The sequence below is a fragment of the Nelumbo nucifera genome, chromosome 3 (genome assembly GCF_055504915.1).
Source record: "Nelumbo nucifera cultivar China Antique chromosome 3, China Antique-T2T, whole genome shotgun sequence".
Classification (NCBI taxonomy): Eukaryota; Viridiplantae; Streptophyta; class Magnoliopsida; order Proteales; family Nelumbonaceae; genus Nelumbo; species Nelumbo nucifera.
This window is the reverse complement of record NC_142651.1, coordinates 56992820-57018317: the sequence shown is the minus strand read 5'-3', so window position 1 is coordinate 57018317 and position 25498 is coordinate 56992820. Positions and strand designations below refer to the sequence as shown.

Here is a 25498-nt window from a genome sequence, read left to right as displayed (position 1 = left end):
TGTGTTACCGTTTGCAGACATAGAGGTAAAAACAAAGACCTACGAACATATATTAGTCTCACCCTGCAAGTGCAGTGTGCCATGTAATACTCCAGTACATGAAGCTCCAGTAAGATCTTTATGATTCCTATGCTTGAATGATTTTCATAGTTCAAGATGGCTTACAGGCATAAAACTTCGCCAAAGAAAATGGTGAAAAAATTACTCACCAGTTACCAACAAGACAACAATGTAATACTCTAGTACATGAAGCTCCAGTATTGGTAAGCCATTCACAAGGGACCTCCAAATTTTAAGGAAAAGTCAAGATTCTCTGGTACGTCTCCAAATTCTGGGTTATTTCTGTCCAAAACCCGCCTGCTGAACAGAGTTGATGAGCTCAACCATGGAAAAGTTTCTTTTATTCACCAGTCAAAAAATAAGTATAGAATAGCACTCTGGCTTTTAACACTGGACCGGATGGATGTCCCACAGGTTTTTTTTTTTTTTTTTGATAATTGTCCCACAGGGGAATATTCATCTTCAGCAGGAGAAAAATGAATGCCAGTGAAATGAAAACCAGCCAAACTTAAGACACACTAGGAAGCTAGTCATGAGAGGGCTCAATTTAGGCTCTTTGTGTACAGATAACATAATAGGAACGGAAAAAACTGCATTAATTTGACAAAAAGATTCAAAATTCATCATGCCTATGTTCCAATGGGACATCTATGTTGGGCAGTACATTGTCATGAACATGCAAAATTTTAAAGCCATCTTCAGCAGCATCCCCCGGTCTCATTTCTCCCTGTCCAATCATCCCTGCCTTGATAGCAGAAGTAAGTTTTCTCTGCAACTTGAGCAGCCCAATACGTTTTGAAACAACGTATAAAACAGCGCAAGAGAACAAGATAAACCCAACTACAAGTATCACCCTGTCCACATAGAACTTCATTGTAAGCTATTTTTAAGTCACACGAAATCCAGTTGTGAAACAAATGAATATAAATGCTTTTCTTTTCTCTACCTGTCAATAACATCCTGACGTTGCATTGTGGACAGTAGGTTTCTTGTCCGCATAAGCAGTGAGCGATGTCCCTTGTACTCACTTTCTGCTTTCTTTAATACTCCGGTTGATTCCTCTGAACAACTCATGACATTTGCATTTATCATCAGTTTTAATTCCAGCATTGAACTTGTCAACAATCATAGCCTCTTTAACCATTCAGTTGGAGATGTGGAATATACTACAGAAAATCTCTCTTAAGGATGCAAAGATAACTTTGCAAGCAAATAAACAAATATATACAAAAACACTCTTTTTTATATTTAATTTTTATTTTTTGTACATAAGAAAACACCTGAAACAATGAAACCAAATTGGTATAGAATTTTATACAAAATTCAAAAGCCTCTCCAGGTCTCTCTCGACAGAAGTATTTGTCGTCTCATCCTTTCACCAATTATTACTCATTGGAAGGAAATTAGAAAACCCCTTTAGAATAAAAGTAGAAAACAAAAATCTTTTCTAACTTAATTGAACATTGATCTTTCCCTGTATTTGTTATCCGATCAGGCTTCCTACATTTGTTATATTCAAGATCTTCTAATATTAGTTACCTGCTGGACTCTAGATCTTTCTAAATTAATTATGTGACTGGTCTTATCCTATATAACTTTTTCATTCTCTACAGAAAGCACAAAAAGGTATCAAACAGAACATCATCATAAAGGAAAGCAACATAAGCATTTTAAAAGGAGCAGGAATTGCTGTTCCACTGGAAAGCTATAGATGTAAACAGGAGCAGTGGAAATTGACAAGCTGTTTTATAACATAGAATCCACATACCAAAGGTCACTAATGTGTTTGCACTTCTTTCCACCTCCTGATACATTTAACATCCACAGTAAGAATCTTATCCCATGAGTTGCAATATAAACAACTACGAAGGGTCGATGTGTTAAAACAGTACAGCAAATCATAACCTGAACCATCAATTGACGGGTGCGGCGAAGACTCTCTGTGATGCTTTCTGCAGCAGATGTCATTCCAGCTTTTGTCCTAGGAGGAAATTGTAACTTTATAGTTGTTTTCTAAGATGTTCAGTAAGAATGAAAAATAGGATAATACTTGTAAAAAAATGACAAATAGGATAACCATGTTCACATAGCAACAGATGGTGGCAGGCCTAAGACCAAAATATTATGCTTGAGGCAGTATGTGCAAAGTACACAGTTTTTACAACCAAGATTGTCAGAAGCAAAAGTAGATGGAATGAAGTGCAATTACTACAACTCCTTTGATAAATTATGTTACCCAGATACAGCAAGGACATAGCTGGATATGGTATCAGATATGAATTTATACAAAAAATTGTAGTATCCAACATGACACAGAACTCTTGTACAGGTATTTAGTTGATAAGTGGATATTTGATCATGATTGTGGCCTATGTAGAAAAGACTAACATTTTTCAAAAATTTTGCAGGATAGGCATAATATTTATCTTATACTATGTGACTCATATGCTTACATTAAATAATTACAAAACTTAATATTTAATGTCTTCTACCATTTTCAACTTAAATTTGTTCTGCATTGTTGTTTCAAAGTCTGACCTATCATTTATATACAACTGGAATCATTTTCACATTCTCTCCCAAGTAGCTTATCCTTCCACTTTATCCCAAGGCATTATAATATAATAGACTTGATACCATTTGAAAGCTCATTCAATTACTTAACTAACGAGCTCAAAATTATGCAATTTAGACAAACTTGATGGGGCCACAACAAAAACGTACACACCATGCTTATTTGTTTTAGTGTGTTTTCTAGCTATTATTTCAGTTGCTTCATGAACATGATGAATCAGAAAGGTTCCCCCTATAAATGTTTGACTCTGACAAGATTGGTTTTGCAAATTGATGGAAAAAGAAAGGCGGATCGATACAGGTGGGCAGATCTAAACAGGGGATTATCAAAAATATACATATTGATGTCATTTGGACCAAACTAATATGTCCATTAGTGACACCCCTGAGAATAGAAAGCCAAAAAGGGTACCTATCTGTGCCCTCTGGCGCAGAGCTTGAGGGGAGGAGGGGGTGGCTTGAAGATCATAGATCGGGTGGTGTTAAGAGGAGGGATGGTGGTGGTGACAACTCTTTAGTGGAAAAAGGGGTAGTACTGCCACCTCTTTTACTCTCTGTAAGACTGATTACATTCAAGCACTTTAGCAACTATTAAACAAATGTGAATTAGAAGCAACTTATTCTATACAAAACTGAGCCACAAGCTGTGGTGTGGGATATCCAACTATCATGGATCTCCAATAAACAAAAAAGAAGTAGCAGAATAACTTAAGAATAAACAATTGCATACATTGTAATATGATATCACTGTATCAAACATTATCACCATGTCAGAAAGCTAACCCTCAGTACAATTGCATATTCTTTAGCAATATCATCTCCTATTGGATCATGGGCAGAGATATCAGCAGAACACAAACTAATCATTGCTGTCATCTTCATGGGGCTCAGGAAAAAAATTAGGTACCTGGGAAAAAAAATTGTCTAGGAACATGGCTGTCAATGTGTTTGTTAGAATCGACTATACAGGGGTAGTTTTGTCATTTCAGTTTATATTAATAGTCTGATGTAATGTCTATTATGTTCAGGTTTTAAGTACTATGTTCCATACTTAATTAGGGGCATAAGAGTCTATGTATTTAATCAGAAACACATAAATAATATGTGGCTGACTAGAGAAATCTTCTTCTCTACTTCAAACCAGTTCTATCTCTCTCTCTCTCTTCTGCTAGTATTCTCTGCTAATCTAGGGCTGAAACCAGTATAGATCTGTTCTGTAACACAGTATCAGAGCCACTGTAGACAGTTCAGGTCAACCCAGAATTTTCCGGTTCGTCCTTTGCCCTAGATCTCTGCAGAGATCTCATCGATCATTTGGAGTTTCACAGAAAGGCTGAAAAGGAGTTGTCATTTTTCCTTTTTAGAGGTTTTCATGCCTCCAGTTGGTTGTGTAATGTAGTTTCATGTGGTTTGTAGAAACCCTCTAATTGATGGATCTAAGAGGGCTATTTCAGGTGGTGGGTGATCAGATTAGTGCAGGACTTATTTGTAAAGTTTAAATAAGTAGGTTATACGGATGATACAGTGTGAACTAGGTAGTACTCAGTTGCAGGTCTGGTGGTATGTGTTTTTGGTGTACTCGAGTGTCTATGGTGCTGAAACAGTAGGACTGCAGTGACAGTTAGGGTTGAAAACATATGTGCAGTAGTGGCTAGCAAGTGAAGTACTAGTGAGTGGAGCTTTTGTTTTATGGCTGCAATGGGAGACAGCAGTGAAGATAAATCTAGTGTTATGATTCCCCCTAATTATATCAGTGTGCAGATGACCTCTATTAAGTTGAATAGTGAGAATTAAATACCTTGCGCTAAATCTGTGTAAGTCTTTCTTAGGGCTAAGAAGAAGGTGAAGCATGTGAAAGAGGAAAAAACCCTCAACTAATTCTCAGGGCTACAGTGATTGGGAACTAGAAGATGCACAGATTAAGACATGGTTGTGGAACAGTAATGGAAACTAAGATCAGTGTGAATTTTATGTTCTTAAATACAACCAAAGAGATTTGGGACCATGCAAAGAAGTTATACTTTGGACAAGATAACACCAGTGTTTTAAAAGCACAAGGCGCAAAAAAGGCACAGGGGTCAATTTGCACTTGAGGCGCAATGCGCAAGGCGAGCACGCACCTTTTTTATGTAAAGCGCAAAAATAAAAAAAAATGCTAAAAAATAAAAAAGTCAAAAAAGTCAAACAAAATGCCAAAAACTTCAAAAAAAATATTAAACATAACATTAATAAAAAATATAAACTAAAATTTAAAAATAATGTTTTAAAATAACTATTGTCTAAAATTAAAATACATAAACATAAGATGTAAAGCATATTCAAATGAGAATTTAAAAATAAATTCAAACATATAAAACATTTTCAAGCATGTAAAACCTCTAATTTCTTTTTTCACTCAATTGCAGTACTTCACATAGCTAATGTAATGTAAAACATATTACATTCCTGATTCTACGAGCCGGTTTTGTGCCACGCCCTTGAGGCAAGCCCAAACAAGCCCACGTTAGGTCTTAAATTCTTAGTTTTCACACAAAAAATAATGATTTTATAGTTTTATTTTCCTTTTAAGAATGAATGAATAACATTACCAAATTGGGGGTGTGGCACAGGGGTCCGGGGGCGGAGCCCCCGGCCCAGCCATTTTGTTCAAAAAAGGCAAAAAAGCACCAAATTTTCAAAAGGCGCATGGGCTGAGGCGCATCAGGCGCACTAGGCGTGCGCCTTTTTCAAGGATTGTTCCTAGGACCTAGGCGAGGCGCATACCCTAAAATGCACCTCGCCTGTGCGCCTATGCGCGCCTTTTAAATCACTGAATAACACTACCAGAGTATATCAGCTTTACCAAGAGTATTTTAATCTTTAGCAAGATAATCAAAGTTTTGAGTATCATGCTAGCATGCATAGTTGTCAAGGCGACGCCTAGGTGGGCGCCCTTGGAGGCTTGCCTCGCCCAGTCACCAAGAATTTTTTATATTGTCTTATAAAATACTTTTATATTGTTACTTTTTTGAGATTATAATTATAAAATAGACATTTTTAAACAGAAATATTCATTTTTGTGTTTATAAACTAATTTCTTTTTATTATTTTCTTATTTGTTAGGGTTTAATCAACACAAATATTGCTAACTGCTGTATTGAACCCTCAAAGACTTCAGAATCTGAACCAATAAGTAAGGGAAAAACTTAAAGTTTTGTCCTAATCAACAGATTTCTTCCTCCACTTCTTCTTCTTCTTCTTCTTCTTCTTCTTCTTCCACCTTTTCTTTTCTTCTTTTCCAATAACAAAAACAGGGGTTCAATCCCCATATTTTTTGAATTTTCTTTCTTTCTTCTTTTTCTTCTCATAAATATGTTGATTTTCTAGATTTAAACATGCAGTTCATAATTTTCTTATGAAAATTATGGATAGTTATTAAGGAAAGATGGTTATGAAACCTAGGGAACTACTTAGGATATGTATTTTTTACTTACAAAAATCAATCGCCTAGGCGACTAAGCGACAAGGCACCCCCATGTCACCTAGCCTCGCCTTGACGCCTTGAAAACTATGCTAGCATGAGGAATCTTTAGAATGAATTGAATGGCTTGTCTGGCTTGTCTGGCATCTGCTACCCTTGCCCACTTAGGTATGGCTTGTCTGGCATCCAAATCCTCCCATTGGATTATCGATTCTAGAGCTTTTGATCATATAACTGGGACTCCATGTGTGTTTTCTTCTCTTTCTCAGTATTCTACATCACACACAGTTACCCTTGCTAATGGCTCCACATCTTCTATCTATGGTGTTGGTAATGTTGACCTAGATTCCTTACCCTTGTCCTTAGTTTTATATGTTCTCAAATTTCCTTTTAACCTTATGCCTATTAGTATATTAACCAAGTCTCTTAATTGTTCCATCATTTTTTACCCTTCTTGTGTTTCTTAGTATCTCAAAATGGGGATGAAGATTGATAGATGGTATGAAGTTGGTGGATTATATTACCTTGATGGTGGTGGCTCGTCAATAGCTCTTCAATCATCTCTTTCTCCCCTTCAGTGGCATTGTCGACTTGGTCATCCATCTCTTAAAGCACTCAAGTTACTTCTTCCATCGTTGGATAGTCTTTCTACTTTAGAATGTGAGTCATGTCAGTATGGAAAACACCATCATGTTCCCTTTAAGTCTAGGATTGATAGTCGTATGTCAAATCCTTATTTTTTTGTCCATACAGACATTTGGGGTCCAAATAAAATAATATCATACAATATTACAAATATTTTTGTAATTTTTGTTGATAATTATTCAAGGATGACATGGCTTATCTTATGAAAGAAATGAGTTAAGTGTTTTCTATTTTTTAAAAGTTTCATGCTGAAATTCGCACTCAATTTGGTGTACATATTAAGATCCTTCGATTCAATAATGGTCGAGAATATTTTTGCACATTTTCATAAATATTTGGAACAACATGGTATTATTCATCAAACCTCATGTACTTACACCCCTCAGCAAAAAAGGGTAGTTGAAAGAAAGAACCGCCACCTCTTGGAAACAGTTCGGTCCCTTTTGCACTATATGAATGTACCCAAATGCTTTTGGAGTGATGTCGTACTTACATCCTACTTCCTCATTAATCGGACACCCATGTCTATCCTTGAAGGTCATTCTCCCTTCTCCATCATGTTTCCCACTTTGTCTACTTTTCCTCTCACTCCTACGATTTTTGGGTGTGTGTGCTTTGTTCATAATCTTGGGCCAGGAATGGACAAGTTAGATGCACGAAATACTAAGTGTGTTTTTCTTGGCTATTCTAGAACCAAGAAAAGGTATAGATGTTATAATCCCAGTTCCCAACGCTCTTTTGTTTGTGTTGATGCTACATACTTTGAGTTTGTTCCATTCTTTTCAAGGTTGGATGTCTCTCCTCCTTTTCCACCTTCACTTCCAATTCTGGTTGAGAACCCCATCCCTCTTGTTCTAGTTGTGTCTCAGTCGTCGTCTCTAGTGTAGCTTCCTGCTGAATGACCACCTATCAGGCAAGGTATACACATCAACAAGTATCGACTCCTCCTCCAATCTCTTCACCGTCAATAGATCCGACAATTGTTTTGAACACCGATTTCACGCCCTCTCTTCGACCTTGGCCTTCCCATTACTTTATGAAAAATGTAGTTGCACTCTTCATCCCATTTCTAATTATGTTTCGATATCTCACATTTTTGCCTCCCATCAGCAGTTTGTTTCTTTGCTATCTTTTGTTTCTATCCCTAAGAATGTCCAATAAGCCCTAACCTCTCTAGGGTGGCAGCATGGCGCCAAGCAATGGAAGAACTCTCTACTCTAGCTCATAATCATTCATGAGATCTCACCACTCTTCCTCCTAGCAAGAATGTTGTGGGTTGTAAGTGGGTTATATACTGTTAAGTATTTACTAGATGGTAGTGTAGAGTGGTCGAAGGCTCGTTTAATTGCAAAAGGGTATTCACAATTATATGGCATTGACTACACAGAAACCTTCTCTCCTATTCAGTGATTTAAAAGGCATGTCTAGGTGCATAGGCGAGGCACATTTTAGAGTATGCACCTCGCCCAAGTCCTAGTCGCACCCCTTTCAAAAGGCGCATGCCTGATGCGCCTTGCACTTCAGCCCAGGTGTGTTCCTTTTTAAAATTCTGCGCTTTTTTGCTTTTTTTTAGCCTAACAACTGGGCCGAGAGCTCCGCCCTTGGGCTCACGCCCACACCCCTCGAGGCAAGCCCAGACAAGTCCATATTAAGGTCTTAAATTCTTATGTCTCACATAAAAATAATGACTTTATAACTTTAATTGCTTTTTAAGAAGATATTTTATTGGAATGAAAGAATGAACCCCCAAGGCAAGCTCCGAGAACTCCCTATTTGCTAATGTTGTTCATTCATTCATTCCAATAAAATATCCTTTTAAGAATTTAAGACTCATAAAATCAAGACCCTAACATGGACTTGTTTCGGCATGCCTCGAGGGGAGAGGTAGTGGTACAAAGGCAACTCATAGAATCAAGAATGCAATATGTTTTACATCACATTAGCTACTTGAAGTAATGCAATTGAGGAAAAAAAAAGATTGTGGGTTTTACATGCTTGAAAATGCTTTATATGTTTGCTTTTATTTTTAAATTTTCATTTGAATACGCTTTACATGTTATGTTTATGTATTTTAATTTTAGACAATAGGTTTTTTAAAACATCTATTTTAAAATTTTGTAATTCCACGCCTTTTTTTTTGAAATTTCTAACTTTTTTACCAATTTTTTTGTAATTCCACGCCTTGCTTCAAAAAGGCACACGCTTTGCCTTGCGCCTCAGGCGCAAATTGGCTCTTGCGCTTTTTTTGTGCCTTGCGCTTTTAAAACACTACTCTTGTTACTAAGATTGGCTCAATCCATGTTTTGATTTCGCTAGCTGTAATGTATGATTGGCCTCTATTTCAACTTGACATCAAGAATGCCTTTTTACATGGTGACCTTCTTGAGGAGGTTTATATGGAGCAACCACCAGGGTTTGTTGCTCAGGGGAAGGATGGTAGGGTGTGCACACTCAAGAAGGCTATTTATGGACTTAAACATTATCTACGTGCGTGCATGGTTTAGTAGATTCAGTGAAATGGTGAAAGAGTTTGACATGAGGCAGTGCCAGTTATTTTTTTTTTTTTCTGACAAGCACAATGTCAGGTTGATCATTTAGTATTTAGTTATGATTCGTTTGCTAGGAAGATTTTGTTGGTGATATAGGTAGCTAGCATTATCATTACAGGTAGTAACAGGTTGAGAATTGACAGATAGAAGACATTTTTGCATGGTCACTTCCAAACAAAGGACCTTTGGAAGTTAAAATACTTCTTAGGGATAGAGCTAGTGAGATCTAAGCATGGTATTAATTTGTGCCAACAAAAGAATGTCCTTGATTTGTTGGAGACAAATTTGTTAGGTGCCAAACCAGCTGAAACACCCATGGAACCAAATGTCAAATTGCATAGTGATGTAGGTGAGAGGTTTAAGGACCCAGGAAGGTATTGGAGGCTAGTAGGAAAGCTGAATTATCTAACTATTACTCGGCCAAATATATCTTTTGCGGTCAGTGTAGTAAGTCGGTTCATGTAGTTTTAAAGATTGTTCGGTACTTGAAGGGAGCTCCAGGTCATGGTTTGTTATATAAGAGTGGAGGAGGAAATCTTGAAATAGAGAGCTACAAAGATGGTAATTGGGCTGGTTCAATATTTGACGGGAGGTCCGCTACAGGGTATTGTACCTTTTTTGGAGGCAATTTGGTGACATGGAAGAGTAAAAAGTAGACTGTAGTAACAAGGAGTAGTGCAGAAGCTGAATATAGAGCCATGGCACACATTACATGTGAACTAGTATGACTGAAGAACCTTTTACAAGAGATGGGATATACAATTGATAGCCCCATAAAGATTTCTTGTAACAACCAAGCTGCAATGCACATTTCATCCAATCCAATTTTCCATGAGAGAGAGGGTGCTCAGTGGAGTAATAAGTACTACATATGTAAACACAAGAAACCAACGTGCAAACTTGTTCACCAAGGGATTGAGTCGAGGAAGAGTGGATTACATTTGTGACAAACTGAGACTATATGATATATACTCACCAGCTTTAGGGGTAGTGTTAGAGTCAGCTACATAGGGGTAATTTTATCATTTCAATTTATATTAATAGTGTGATGTAATGTCCATTATATTCAGGTTTAAGTACTACATCCCATACTTAATTAGGGGCATAAGAGTCTTTATGTATTTAATCAGAAACATATAAATAATATTTGGCCGACTAGAGAAATCATCTTCTCTAGTTCAAACCAGTTCTCTCTCCTCTTCTCTCTCTCTCTCTCTCTCTCTTCTGCTAGTATTCTCTGCTAATCTAGGGCTGAAACCAGTACAGATCTGTTCTGTAACATGTTTTATCATTTATGTGTGTTCTGTTCTATGTATTAGGAGGATTTTGGCTCATTCATGGCAAACAATCGATTGTTCTCAATCAGTTAGTGGTGATTGAAAATTTGAATGATAATAAAGGATAAATAGGCATTTCAAACTTTCCTACTGTCAAAAAACTTGAGGGTACTTTAAGTCATTTTGCAAACCGTAGTACAGTTAGTCAATTTCACAAAACCTAGGGGTACTTCAAGTATTTTACCCTTATATTTTCTTTTTAGTTTGATTCTTGTTCTTTTAGTAGACAGGAGTGGGTTTGTCTTTACTTTATAACTAAAGGGGGGATATTATTATAATTTGATTCAGAGTTAAGTGATTTCGTATAAATAGAGATCTGGCCAACTGAGAGAGTAATCTTTTCTTCCATTTGGCCTCTTTTCTTTTCTCTCTGTTCTCCTTTTCTGATTCTAATACCAGCAAGCCAATGTTAACATTTTCCTTATAAGTTTTAAGCTATTAGAACCACTGTCATTGAATCTCATAACCTAGCAACCAAATTGAAGATCTCTGGTTTTTATCTTGAGCTTTCTTAAAGATTTAAGTCTGCAAATTCAGCATGTGAAAAGTCTATGTTGTAAGGCTTATTTAATTGTTACTTTATAGTTGTTGTTAGTAGGTTGCCATCTTAAGATACTGTCAGTTAGTTATTTTTCCTTCTTTTTTATTAGTTTGTTTCTAGGGTGTGCCGCCAGGGGCATACTTGTAATTTCTATTCTTTTTATTAAGTTAATATAAATAATGAACTGGTGGCAGCCAGAGATAGTTTTTTCTTTTCCTCTCAATCGTATCTTCCTCTCCTCTTTCTCTCTCTCGTCTCCCACTCTCCATGAATGATTACATGGTATCAGAACAAGGTTTTGAGTTGTAAAAGAATTTCGGTCTTTCCTATTTTGAACCTGCTTCCTCCTCCTTTCCTCCTTTAAATTCTTGGACGTGGAAGACAGAGAAACCCTAGCAGACTACTGGCGGCACCTCCTTTGGGTTCTTCCTTGGTCGTAATATCAAGGAAACCCTAGTCGAAGAAGGGCGATGCAGATAGAGACTCCCTTTCTTCTCTGTTCGATGTTGTGAAGTCAATTTCTGGTTGGCACCTTCGTACAGGTGCTGGACAGGGTATGTGTTCTTGTTTTTGTTTTTTGGCCAATGGTGTGAAGGCCTTATCCCTTGGTTCTATACATTCGTTTGGATGTTGGATTGTTAGACTGTATAGGCTGTAATCGGACTGATAGTAATGTCTGCCTTGGTTGTGTTGGACTGATTACCGAGCTGGTTTGATGACTGAACCATCACAGAGTTAATATCAAGGAAACTCTAGTCGAAGAAGGGTGATGCAGATAGAGACTCCCTTTCTTCTCTATTCAATGCTGTGAAGTCAATTTCTGGTTGGCACCTTCGTACAGGTGCTGGACAGGGTATGTGTTCTTGTTTTTGTTTTTTGGCCAATGGTGTGAAGGCCTTATCCCTTGGTTCTATACATTCGTTTGAATGTTGGATTGTTAGACTGTATGGGCTGTAGTCGGACTGATAGTAATGTCTGCCTTGGTTGTGTTGGACTGATTACCGAGCTGGTTTAATGACTGAACCATCACAGAGTTGATTTCAGCAGTTTCTTGTTTTCTTTTCCACATCCTAGAAGTAAATTTCTTGAGGGTTGGCATTCTGTTTGTGGCTGTTGTGTAGTTGTGTGGGATTTGGATTGTTTTCAGTAGTATTCTATGGCAAATTATTGTAAAGAGACTGGGCCGAATGGGCCCTAGCATCTTCTCTTGTAATGTCTTTTATTTTATTGTTGGCTAATGAGCCTCTCTTAATGGGCCTGTTATTTCTCTTTGTTTAATCTCTTTATGTTACTGCCTAGCTGGCCGCCCACTTAAGGGCATACTTGTCATCACTCTATTTTAATACTTAATAAAAAAGGTTAGAGGAGAAGGAGAACTGATTTCGACTTCTTCTTCTCTTTCCTTCTCTTTTCGCCATCTTCTTCTCTTGCTGCTCTTACTTCTCTTCTTCCTTTCTTCTAATCTTCAAATTTACACCTAAGATTTGAGGACTGATTTGCATCTTGGTATCAGAGCAGGTCGATTTCTTTCTTTTTTCTTTCTTCTTTTCCCATACACCCAAAACCTTAGCCGACAGGTGTATGGAGAGATAGGTTCTCTATAATACAGAGGATCTCTGGCCTAGTTGGTAGAGGGTTTGGAGAGTTTAAATCTGGCTGGATATTGCCAAGAAGCAGTGTTGTTCTATTGCTACCCAAAACCCTAGCCGACTAGAGATTTTCGAAGGTACCAGGTAAAGGTGATGCTTAGGTGTGGCGCTCTGTGCTTGGGAGGTGTCTTGTGACTTCTAAAGGAGGGCGGTTTAGGTTTGGAAGAGTTTGGGAAGGTCTAGTAGGAGCGGCTGCATCTTCTCTCTTCCTCCCCAACAGCTGGACGGAGCAAAACCCTAGTTTTCAAGCAACTGAGTTCTGGTTTGACTTCAAGTAAGTTTATACAGATAAAATTTCTGGTTCTTTGATTTCCGTTTGATTGATGGAGACATACGGAAGTGAGTTCAAGCAAGTGCCGATTTCAGGCCTTGGCTCGGTAGATTCCGTTTTGACTGGTGTAACCACAATCAAGCTAGATGGAACAAATTATCTTGCTTGGGCACAGTCTATAAGAATTTATGGTTGCAAAGTGAAACCCGAGGAGACTAACCCTAAATTTGAAAAATGGATGCAAGAGAACTATACTGTTATATGATGGCTGATCAATTCTATGCAACCTCATATAAATCAGCACTATCTCTGAATGTCTTCGGCTAAGGAGATATGGGACAATGTTACTGAGAACTATTCACAGAAATTGAATGTAGCCAGAGTATATAAGTTGAAAAGTGATGTGAAGAACCTAAGACAGGGGGAGAAGAGTGTAGCAATCTACTACTCTATACTGAAATCCCTATGGCAGGAAATTGATGTTATGGAGACAGTTGTATGGGAGAGTAAGAATGATGTTGAAATGTATAGAAAGTTGGTGGAGAGAAATAGGGTGTTTGAATTTCTCATTGGACCTTGAGTTTGAGATCATTAGGCAAAATATCTTGGCCAGAGATGAGGTTACTCTTTCACAGGCATATGCTATGATAATTAGTGAGGAGAGTAGGCAACAGGTTCAGTTGTAGGGTCCACCTACAAAACATTTTGCACATGCTGGAATAAAGCCAAAGGGCCCTACTGAGAAAAATGAGCAGATATGTGAATATTGCAAGAAACCGAGGCACACAAAGGACACTTGCTGGAAGCTTCATCTTGGACTTCTCCCTGAAAGGTTTAAGAATAACAACAGCTCTAAGAAGGGTAGTCAGGCAGGAAAATCTAAGACAGCTAATGCTGCTATAGTACCTGAAGAGGGAAATAAGGAGAGTGAGGAGAAATCCACCATTGAGCAGTTGGCAGCAATGAAGGCGGATTTTGAAAAGTATGGGAGGCTCCTAAATCACTTGGAAGCTATGGTTTCTTCAACTCACCCTTCCAACAACACATCATCTTCATCAGCATTTGCTCACTCAAGTATTCATGCTTCTGCAAATCTTGCTTCAGTTTCAAGTAATCATAAAGTCCCATGGATTATTGATTCCGGTGCATCAAACCATATGACCAGCCTATCTAATCTCTTCTGCTCATACCACCTTCTCTCTGGAAAAGAGAAAATATCCCTTGCTGATGGGTCTCTTGCTCCCATCTCTGGTAAAGGAGATGTAAAGCCCTCTGACACCCTTTATTTATCCTCTGTCCTTCATGTCCCTAAACATAACACAAATCTTTTATCTGTTAGCAGCTTAACTAAATCCATGAATTGCAATATAACCTTCTTTCCCACTCATTGTGTTTTTCAGGACCTGCAGTTTCAGAGGATGATTAGGAGTGGCCATGAGGCAAACGGAATATACTTGCTAGACACACCGGATCGAGCTTTGGAACCACCTCATGGAGTTGCCTTAGAGTCAGTTTTGTCAGAGTCTGTTAACAAAATTTTGTTGTCACCTTCGATTTGGTCATTTGTCATTTTCTTATTTGAGCCATTTGTATCCAAATATGTTTAAGAGAGTGTCTTTATCGAGTCTTCATTGTGAATCGTGTGAACTGGCAAAGCATTGTAGACATTCCTATTCAGTAAGCAATAAAAGATCTCTTTCTGCTTTCCATATTGTTCACTCTGACGTGTGGGGGCCATATCATATGCCAACTAGGGGGGTTATAGGTTCTTTATCCTTTTTATTGATGACTATTCGCATTACACTTGGATTTATCTCATGAAATCCAGGGATGAAGTACCAGCTATTGTGCAAAAATTTCATGAACTCATCATCACTCAGTTTAACACCCGTATCAAAATATTCCGTTCTGATAATGCTAATGAGTATTTTGAGAGAACCCTCTCCACCTATTTTGAAACTTTTGGGGTTATTCATCAAAGTTCTTGTTCCTACACTCCATAACAAAATGGGGTGGCGAAAAGGAGGAACAAACATGTGGTTGAAGTTGCCAAATCCCTCTTGTTTGCATCCCATGTTCCTATAAAATTTTGGGGAGATGTTGTTCTTACTGCTACTTTTTTTATCAACCGTATGCCCTCCCGGGTCCTTGGCTTTAAAACCCCCTTTAGTCTTCTCTTCCTAGATGAGGATACTTTTTCTCTTCCTCTCCATGTTTTTGGGTGCACTTGCTATGTGCATATTCAGAGTCATCAAAGGCACAAGTTTGAACCTAAGGCTCATAAATGTGTTTTTCTGGGATATGCTTCCACACAGAAGGGATATTGCTGCTTTGATCCAGTTCGTGGCACTCACTTTGTAGCTCGGGATGTCACCTTTGCTGAGTCGACTCCTTTCTTTAGCATTCCTCCTGAGGGGGAGAAATCTAAAGAGCCCTTTGCTATGTCTCTAACGGTTCCTATTCCCATTCCGTGTGAGTCCTATCATAAGGTGTCCACTTCTCCCACTGGACCTACCTCTGATATTTCTCCTCCTCTTCCACCTCATTCTCCTACTATACCTTCTCCTTCTGTTCTCCAAAGGTGGTACCAAAGGCAGAGATTCAAACATGGGCAGGTTGTTTCCACTCCTTCAAAAGAGCCTCTTGCTTCTCCCATCATCCCTGAGGTAACATGTCAGCCTTCTATTGACCCATCTCCGGCTTTCCTAGACCTTGACCTTCCTATTGCTCTCCGCAAGGGCAAGCGGAAGTGTACAGCCCATTGTATCTCAAAACACCTGTCTTATAGCCTTCTCTCCCCTTCCTACTACTCCTTTCTTGCATCTGTTTCTTCCCATGTGATACCCAGGCCTGTACCAGAAGCCTTATCTCAAGCTGAATGGAGGGATGCTATGATGGCCGAACTGGATGTTTTGCATAAGAACCATACCTGGGATATTATTGACTTGCCTGAAGGGAAGGAACCAATGGATTGTAAATGGGTGTTTACCATTAAATATCACTCTGATGGCTCTATTGAGAGGTTTAAGGCTCGGTTGGTTGCTAAGGGCTACACTCAAATGTATGGTATTGACTATCTTGAGACATTTGCTCCTGTAGCTAAGATGACCTCAGTCAGGGTTCTGTTATCTCTAGCTGCTACTTTTGACTAGCCCCTACACCAGTTTGATGTTAAAAATGCCTTCTTGAATGGAAACCTGCATGAAGAGGTCCATATGTCTCTACCTCCAGGGGTGTATGGGAAGGAAATGCAAGGCAAGGTGTGTAAACTGCAGAAATCTATTTATGGTCTTAAACAGTCTCCTCGGGCTTGGTTTGAAAGGTTTCGGGCTGTTCTTGTCTCATTTGGCTACACTCAAACTCAATCTGATCATACTTTGTTTTTGAAGAGAAATGGCTCTCTGGTGACCTTCTTGATTGTTTATGTTGATGATATTGTGGTCACGGGTAATGACACTGAAGAGGTCAGTAAACTGAAAGGATTTCTCAACTCTGAATTTGAAATCAAGGATTTGAGAGATCTACGATATTTTTTGGGCATTGAAGTTGTTAGATCTAAGGATGGTATCTTCATTTCTCAGCGTAAATATGTCTTTGATCTCCTTGCTGAGACTGGTAAACTTGGAGCTAAACCAATCTCCACTCCTATTGATCCTAATCATAAGCTTTCTGCTACAGATGGTGAGCTTTTATCTGATAAGGGGGTGTTTCAGAGACCGCTTGGGAAGTTGTTATACCTTTGCATGACTCAGCCAGATATTTCCTATGCAGTAAGTGTTATTAGTCAATTTATTCATTCTCCCAGAGATACTCATTTAGATGCTACAGAAAGGGTTCTGTGTTACTTCAAAGGTACTCCAGGGAAAGGTATTCTATTTGCTAAACATGGACACATGAAGCTGGAAGCTTTCACTGATGCTGATTAGGCAAGATGTATTGATGATAGGAGATCCACCTCGGGTTATTGTGCTCTGGTTGTTGGGAACATTGTGTCATGGAGGAGTAAGAAACAGTCTATAGTTGCTAGATCCTCAGCTGAAGCAGAATACAGGGCAATGGCACATGGTGTGTCAGAATTATTGTGGCTACGATCCCTTCTAGAAGAATTGGGGGTGGACTACAAGAAGCCAATGATGCTCTATTGTAACAACCAAGCTGCTATCAACATTGCACATAATCCTGTTCAACATGACAGAACAAAGCACATTGAGGTTGATAGACATTTTATAAGGGAAAGAGTTTCCTCAGGGGAAGTTTGTTTGCCATTCATCACATCAGAAGAGCAACTGGCTGATATATTGACCAAGGGAGTTCCAAGAGGGAAAATGACACACTATTTAAGCAAGCTGGGCATGATTGACATCTATACTCAGCTTGAAGGGGAGTGTAAAGAGACTGGGCCGAATGGACCCTAGCATCTTCTCTTGTAATATCTTTTATTTTATTGTTGGCTAATGGGCCTCTCTTAATGGGCCTGTTATTTCCCTTTGTTTAATCTCTTTATGTTACTGCCTAGCTGGCCGCCCACTTAAGGGCATACTTGTCATCACTCTATTTTAATACTTAATAAAAAGGGTTAGAGGAGAAGGGAGAACTGATTTCGACTTCTTCTTCTCTTTCCTTCTCTTTTCGCCATCTTCTTCTCTTGCTGCTCTTACTTCTCTTCTTCCTTTCTTCTAATCTTCAAATTTACACCTAAAATTTGAGGACTGATTTGCATCTATTATAAATCAACTTCATCGGGGGTTACACCGACCCGCAACATAGCTGGTATGGGAGGTGAAAACATGATGTTTCTCATGCCCATTACCCCTTTAAATGGTCTAAACTACCTGAAGTGGGCTAAAAGTGTAAAACTTTATGTAATGTTAAGGGGAAAAGCTAGTTACATAAATGGAAGGGTGAAAGAACCCAAGAGTGAGACAGCTGAACATGATAGGTGGGACCAAGAAAACAGTATGGTGATGTCTTGACTCCTTGCAGCCATGGAACCTGATGTGAAGAAGAACTTTATGTGGGCAGACACCGCTAGTGAGATCTGGGAACAGGCCAAAACTACCTATTCTGAGCAAAGGCATTATGCCAAAGTTTACCAGTTACAAGCTGAATCTTCAACCTGTAAACAAGGAAATTGTAGTTTGTCTTCCTATTATTCAGCCCTTACTTCCATATGGAAAGAATTAGATCATTATCAGGCTATAGAGTGGAAGCATGATGACGATGCTAAGGCCTACAGGAAGTTGGTTTCTCAGCAGCGTGTGTTTGCCTTCTTGTTGAGACTGAACCCTGCCTATGAACCTTTGAGAATTTAGATCCTAGGAAACAAAGAGTTACCATCGGTTCACGAGGAATACTCCCTTGTTCAATCGGAAGAAAGTAGGCGGAGTGTGATGGTTATAGCTGAGGGGGAGCAACAAGATGCTTTGGCTGCAATGAATAATAACTCCACGGGGAAGAAAAGTGACACTAAGAAGGTGGATAATAAAGACAAGTTGTTTTGTACCCACTGTCGGCGTTCACGGCATACACGTGACACATGTTGGGACATTCACGGGAAACCCAAGTGGGCAGTAAAGAACCAAGAATAGGGTAAAGGTCAAGGTCAGAAGAAGATGAACACAGCACAGAATGTAGCACATGTGGCAACCCAAGATACTCAGGTTGTCGGTACTACCCGGGACCACCTTAATAATTCTGACCCCAAGGAAGATATAATGAATTCCTTCAGAGAACACCTGGAGTCTTATGGTAGGGCTTTGCAACAAATGGATAGCTCAGTCACTGGTACTCCCTCTACTTCATTTGCATCTACATCAGGTAATACGGCTTCTGCATTCCATGTCACTCCCACAGGTTCCCCTTGGATCATTGACTCAGGGGCCTCTAACCACATGACCGGTAAGCCGAACTTATTTCAGGCTATAGACTTATAGCCTTTTGTCAAGAAGGGATAAAGTGAGACTTGCAGATGGCTCATTTTCCTCCATTGCAGGCCAAGGATCAATATCTCTTCCCCATGGCCTTAACCTGAATTGTGTATTGCATGTCCCTCAACTTCCTATAAATTTGCTTTCAATTAGTAGTATCACAAGCTCTTTAAACTGTAGTGTAACCTTTTTTTCCTAGCTCATGTGTTTTTCAGGACCTAACTTCTGGGAGGACGATTGGTAGAGGGAGCCTAGTGGATGGTCTCTACATTCTCGACAACAAAGTTGGTCTCTCGGTGTCATCCTCAGAGTCACATAGTCAGTTAAATAAGTCAAATTTTTTTGTGGCATAGTCGATTAGGTCATGTTTCTTTTGAAATAGTAAAGTCTTTGTTTCCGGTTTTATTTAAGTCATGTTCAGTGTCAGAGTTCCAGTGTCAAACGTGTCAATTGAGCAAACAATGTAGAACTTTTCACTCAAATAATAAAAGATCAAGTGTTCTTTTTCATGTTGTGTATTCTGATGTATGGGGGCCTACTAATGTAATCTCTGAGGGCGGATATAAGTACTTTATCACATTGATCAATGACTACTCTCGCTATACATGGGTTATTCCCTATGCATAGTAGAGACGAATTTCCAAAGATTGTGAAATACTTCCAGAGGATGGTATTTACGCAGTTTCATGTTGAAATACAGATCTTCCAATCCGACAATGCAAAAGAATACTTCCATGGTGAGCTCAATGAGTTCTTTGTCTCCCACGGATCTATTCATAGGAGCTCATGCGCCAGAACACCACAACAAAATGGTGTTGCAGAAAGAAAAAACAGACACCTCCTTGAGGTAGCTCGCGGGATGATGTTACACATGAATGTTCCAAAAAGGTTTTGGATGAATGCTATACTTGCAGCTGCTTATATCATCAATTGCATGCCCTCCAAAGTGCTGAACTACATGGCCTCTCATAAGTTGTTGTTCCCTCAGTCCCCTTTATTTTCCATTCTCATGAGAGTTTTTGGTTGTCGTGCCTTTGTCCATGATTTGTCTCCGTCTCGAGGTAAGTTAGACCCTCGGTCCATTCCTTGTATCTTTCTGGGGTATCCCTCCTCTCAAAAAGGGTATCGGTGCTTTGATCCCATTAGTCATAAGTTTTTTGTGTCATGGATCTGTCCTTCTTTGAGTCTGAGCCATTCTTCACTACTTCTCCTCAGGGGGAGAGTAGTAGTGTGGAAGAGGAGAAGCAGGTTCAAATCCGCAAAGTCTCTCTTCCTTCTATTCCGGACCTTGCTCCCTTTCGTGTCTTCCAACGTTCACATCGTAGAGATCAGCAATGTGATAGAGATGTGGAGCAGCCAAACATTGAGCAACCGACACCATTAGACTTCCAGGAGGCAAGTCCAATCCCTGTTGCACCTATTGATACCCCTACTCCTACTGTGGATGACCTTGACATTCCTATTGCTCAACAAAAGGGAGTCAGGTCATGCACTACCAGACACCCCATTACCCATTTTGTCTCCTATGATCACATTTCCCCCTCATACCAAGCCTTTCTATCTGTAGTTGATTGCATCCCTGTTTCCAGAAACGTTGTAGAAGCCTTAAAATGCCCCGAATGGACAGATGCCATGAAGGAAGAGATTAATGCTCTTCACAAAAATCAAACTTGGGAATTGGTGGATCTTCCAAAGGGGAAAGACCCCGTGGGGTGTAAGTGGGTGTTTACTGTTAAACACAAGGTAGACGGAACAGTTGAAAGGTACAAAGCAAAATTAGTAGCCAAAGGGTACACTCAACTGTACAGGGTTGAATATGTTAAGACTTTTGCTCCAGTAGCTAAGATGAACTCAATTAGGGTTCTCCTGTCATTAGCTGTTAATCTTGACTGGGAATTGCATTAACTGGACATAAAGAATGATTTTCTGAATGGTGACTTAGAGGAGGAAGTATACATGGTTCAACCCCCTGGATTCTGTGCCAAGGGAAGTGAAAATAAGGTGTACAAGCTGCGAAAGTCTCTTTATGGTTTAAAACAATCTTCCAAAGCTTGGTTCAGTAAGTTTCACATGGCAGTTCAGCATATGGGCTTCAAACAATGTCAGTCTGATCATACACTCTTTGTGAAGAGATGTCAGGAATAGGTTGTTGTATTGATAGTGTATGTGGATGATATCATCATTATAGGAAGTTGGAGTTCAGAAATACAAAAATTGAAACAATTCCTTGCATCTAAATTTGAAGTGAAAGATCTAGGTCCCCTAAAGTATTTCTTTGGAATTGAAGTCGCCCGCTCAGAAAAGGGTATCTTTATCTCTCAAAGGAAATACACCCTTGATCTATTACAGGACACAGGCAAATTAGGTGCAAGGCCAGCAGATACTCCCATGGATGTTGACCACAAGTTGGGTGACTATGATGGTGAACCTCTGAAAGATGTGAAACAGTTCCAAAGGTTAGTGGGAAAGCTGATTTATTTGTCCATGACCCGTCCAGACATTGCCTATTCAGTTGGGGTTCTAAGCCAATTCATGCACTCTCCTAAGAAACCACATGAAGGCAACAGAGAGAGTTCTTAGATACTTGAAAAAATATCCTAGAACAGGTCTACTATTCAGTAAACATAATCACCTAAATGTAGAAGTCTTTACAGATGCTGATTGGGCAGGTGCTTTGGATGACAGAAAGTCCACGAGTGAGTATTGCACATTTGTGGGAGGAAACCTAGTGACCTGGAAAAGCAAGAAACAAAGTGTGGTAGCAAGGTCAAGTGCTGAAGCTGAATATAGAGCTATGGCACATGGGGTGGCTTAAGTCCTTTGGCTAAAAAATCTTCTAGGAGAGCTTGGAATTGTTGTTCATAATCCTATGTCTCTTTACTGTGACAACAAGGCAGCCATAAACATCGCCAGCAACCCTGTCCTACATGAGAGGACCAAGCACATTGAGGTGGACAAACACTTCATAAGGGAAAAATTGGAAAAAGAGAAATTTGCATCCCTTATGTCAATTCCAAGGAACAACTCGCTGATGTCCTCACAAAAGGGCTTCCATACTCGCGGCACAATGAGTTATGTGACAAGCTGGGCATGATAGACATATTCAGCCCAACTTGAGGGGGAGTGTTGTAAGGCTTATTTAATTGTTACTTTATAGTTGTTGTTAGTATGTTGTCCTCTTAAGATACTGTCAATTAGTTATTTTTCCTTCTTTTTTATTAGTTTGTTTCTAGGGTGTGCCGTCAGGGGCATACTTGTAATTTCTATTCTTTTTATTAAGTTAATATAAATAATGAACTGACGGCAGCCAGAGATAGTTTTTTCTTTTCCTCTCAATCGTATCTTCCTCTCCTTCTCTTTCTCTCTCTCTCGTCTCCCACTCTCCATGAATGATTACAGTCTATATGTAGGATTGTCATACATTAAATTTAGTCACCAAGTGGTGTGTTGACCTAATCTAGCCATGCAGGATATGGTTTCTGGATCAGTATTGGCATACATCATAAGTTCTTCATAGATCAGTCTACTTGTCCCACATGGGCCACATCATTGATGTTTAATATCTGTGCCTGCCAGTTAAAAGAGATCCAGCAAGAAAGGGTCATACAACAAGTATAATGCAGATAAATAAAAGAAGAAAAAAAAACATATTCTGTTTAACAGCACAGGTACAATAGTACACTCAATAAAGTTTCTTACAAGAACATATGCATCAGACTAGAGATAAACATCAGCTATGTAAGTCCCTAGTATAAGTATAGCATGCTCAAGTTCTCCAATATTTCATCTTTATGGAAAGATCTCCTCACACAAACAGATCATAATACATACTGCAAATTTCGCCGGCGAATTGTGGACTCTCCTCCACCTCCTAAAAGAAGTTCCCTCTGTCATCATCCAAATCAAATGTCAGGACTGGGAATAGTCAAGAAGGTAAACAGTAAAAGAAAGAAATGCCCAACATCATCAAAAATCTAATTACAACCCAGAAACCCACAGACTTGGTTTCTAAGCACCATGGATCTATGTTATGAAATTACAAAAGACACCAAATCATCTGTTACAGGAATCCTAAAACTAAATTTCAACAACCTAGCCAAGTTCTATTTCTCAGAAAACTCATCTGCCCAAACCAGGAAAAGGAAAGGTTTTTCCTCTGGGCAAATTTAAGTTATCAACACTGCATAAAGTTGCTGAGAGGAAAAAAGAACACCCAAAATCATGAGGTAAAGAAGTACCCAATTAAATCTCCTAAAGAATAAACTTGCATTTCTACATAGACAAATCTATCAAAAATTCAGATAAAGGAAGTATATTACCTCTGCCTGAGCAGCTTTCCTTACATTGGCCTGTGCTTTCAAATTGGCATTCCTTAGGCCCAAATGCAAACTGATCACACAGGAAAACAAGCATCATGAGAAAGGAAACCAAGTCTTTAACAAGCTTCAACACAAGAGACCCATAATAAAATATTCCCAGATAAATATTTGGAAACAGGTGGAGAAAAAAAACAGAATATTGAAAATATAAAATCCAGGCAGCTCAAAGGTCCAATACTTGAGATTGAGCCTTGCATGAAAGACAGAAGAAGAGGAAGATACGGACCTCTGATATTGAATCTTCCAATATTCTAATGTTGATTGAGCAGATAGTATTTCTTCTTCAGTGGGCAGCTGTGGGGCAAGAAGATCAAGTCTAAACTGAAAAGATCTAAGTAAAGCCAACTCATCCTGTGCAAGGCCATTTAGTCTTGGAAGAGAATTCCCTTTGTTACTACCAGTTCCTGATTTACCATATTCCTCAACTGCTTTAACATGCTTTTGGGCTCGTTCAAATGTCTCGTCCCACTCTTTTTTAACCTTCTCAACAGCCTGTACAACTTCGTCCATGATATCTGATGGCACTGACAGACATTTACCAGGACAGAGAGTTAGCAGAATCTAATGACAACTCCATAAAGATAAAAGTAAATAATTTATAACAGAGGAAAAGTCCACAGACAAGGAACCCTAAAACACTGAACAAATTTCCAAGTCCCAACTACCATAAACCAAAGAAAAGGCATAAACTTGTTCTTCAATGTGAATAACATACATGTGATAGACTATATGTGGTCATCAATCCATATCGTCCAAAATGTCATGCCCTATCTTGGATTGGGCACAAGCAAAAGTGTCCCGTCATTCAGATGATTCTAAACATCAAATTACAAGTTTTTCCTGCCTATTGAAATTAACGATCATGATCACATGGTTATAATCACTATCGGTAGAAGCATGAGACAAACTAGCATTTAGATTTTAAGAGAGAATAGAAAAAAAGACCCGGAAGTTATGTTCATTCAAATTCTCCTTTTTTTTTATCTTTCAAATTTGAGATTCTCCCTTTTCCTATTTCTAGTGAAAGATCCATTAAAATTGGATCATAATTTTACCCAACAAGCATCTACAAGATCTAGAAATAGCAACAACAGGGCGAGGACTATACTCCCATCCCCATCCCCAATCCCCGTCGGCCGATGAGAAAACAGATCCTCCATCCCCGACCCCAATGGAGACGGGTTCCCCCACCAGGGACCCGAATTCAGACTTGTTTTCCAGGTTAAGTAAAATTCCAAGAACACCAAAGCCAAATCAATTTGGTGGTGTTTTATTTAGAACTAGTACAATTATCATATTCAGACTTTTTTTTGGTAAGAGATCAGGTAAAAGAAAAAAGATATATGAGACCTTTAACCTTTAAACTGAACCGTGAGTTTCAATTTGAAACTTATTTTCATTTCTAGTTTTGAGCAAAGCACTTCAAACCCTTTTTTGGGTAAAGCAGATCATTTTTAGTGATACAGCCATGAATCAAAGACAATGTTTTTTTTTTCTCAATTGGTGAATCAAAAGCAAGAATTAAAAATTCAAAGGGCAAACTTTCAAGATGTTACAGCCTTACAGGGGTGCAGAGTAAGGGAAGAAGGGAACCGAAAGAAAGGAATGGAATGGTACCTCTCTCCAATGTAACCGCGTTGATGGTTGTCTTTTTCTTTGTTGAGCGCCCAAAGCTGCAAATGGATTCGGTATTATTTGGGGCGAAACCCTTCTCGCTGTTGAATGAATCTCATTGCGTCTGCATGTCTTTGTGTGAGAGAGAGAGAACTGGTTGCCGGACGCCGCTGTGCTGGACAGACGTAGTAGTCCCGGCAAATCACGAAAGACCCCCGTGTACTAGGGGGAAACCAATATATATGGAATGGTACTATTGAAATTACAATTGGGATCTGCTGCTTACGTAGCGCACCTCACATCGACCTCACAGATACATCCCACCGTGCATTCCGAACATTTCCCAATAATAACAAATAAATACGGGAGATGTTCGAGATAGATGGTAGGCTGTGGCTGTGAGGTCGTGTGAGTAGCATATCTGCACTCTTGAAATTCTGGATTCGGATTTGCTACACATTATTTGTTCACCTCTACTGCCTATAGTCCATT

The 25498-nt window shown here is 39.1% G+C and overlaps 1 protein-coding gene across 1 annotated transcript; it reads right to left on the bottom strand.

Moving 5' to 3' along the window:
* Window positions 1–99: 99 nt before the first annotated feature.
* On the bottom strand, window positions 100–25230 carry ATSEC20 (Sec20 family protein). Its single transcript, XM_010265681.3, has 8 exons — window positions 25010–25230; window positions 23619–23916; window positions 23333–23402; window positions 22845–22900; window positions 1966–2041; window positions 1829–1865; window positions 1007–1121; window positions 100–914 (listed from the first exon to the last, which is right to left on the bottom strand). The coding sequence occupies exons 2-8, from the start codon at window positions 23900–23902 to the stop codon at window positions 674–676; spliced, it is 879 nt and encodes a 292-aa protein (XP_010263983.1). The 5' UTR covers window positions 23903–23916; window positions 25010–25230; the 3' UTR covers window positions 100–673.
* Window positions 25231–25498: the final 268 nt, after the last annotated feature.

Bases quoted from the DNA above. Each gene is read 5' to 3' on its own strand.
- ATSEC20 (XM_010265681.3), bottom strand. From the start codon at position 23,902: ATGGACGAAGTTGTACAGGCTGTTGAGAAGGTTAAAAAAGAGTGGGAC. The intron at 22,901-23,332 runs GTAATATACTTC...GGATGATGACAG, and splicing joins GGAAAGCTGCTCAGGCAGAG to AGGGAACTTCTTTTAGGAGG. The intron at 1,866-1,965 runs GTTATGATTTGC...TAAATGTATCAG, and splicing joins CCCGTCAATTGATGGTTCAG to GAGGTGGAAAGAAGTGCAAA.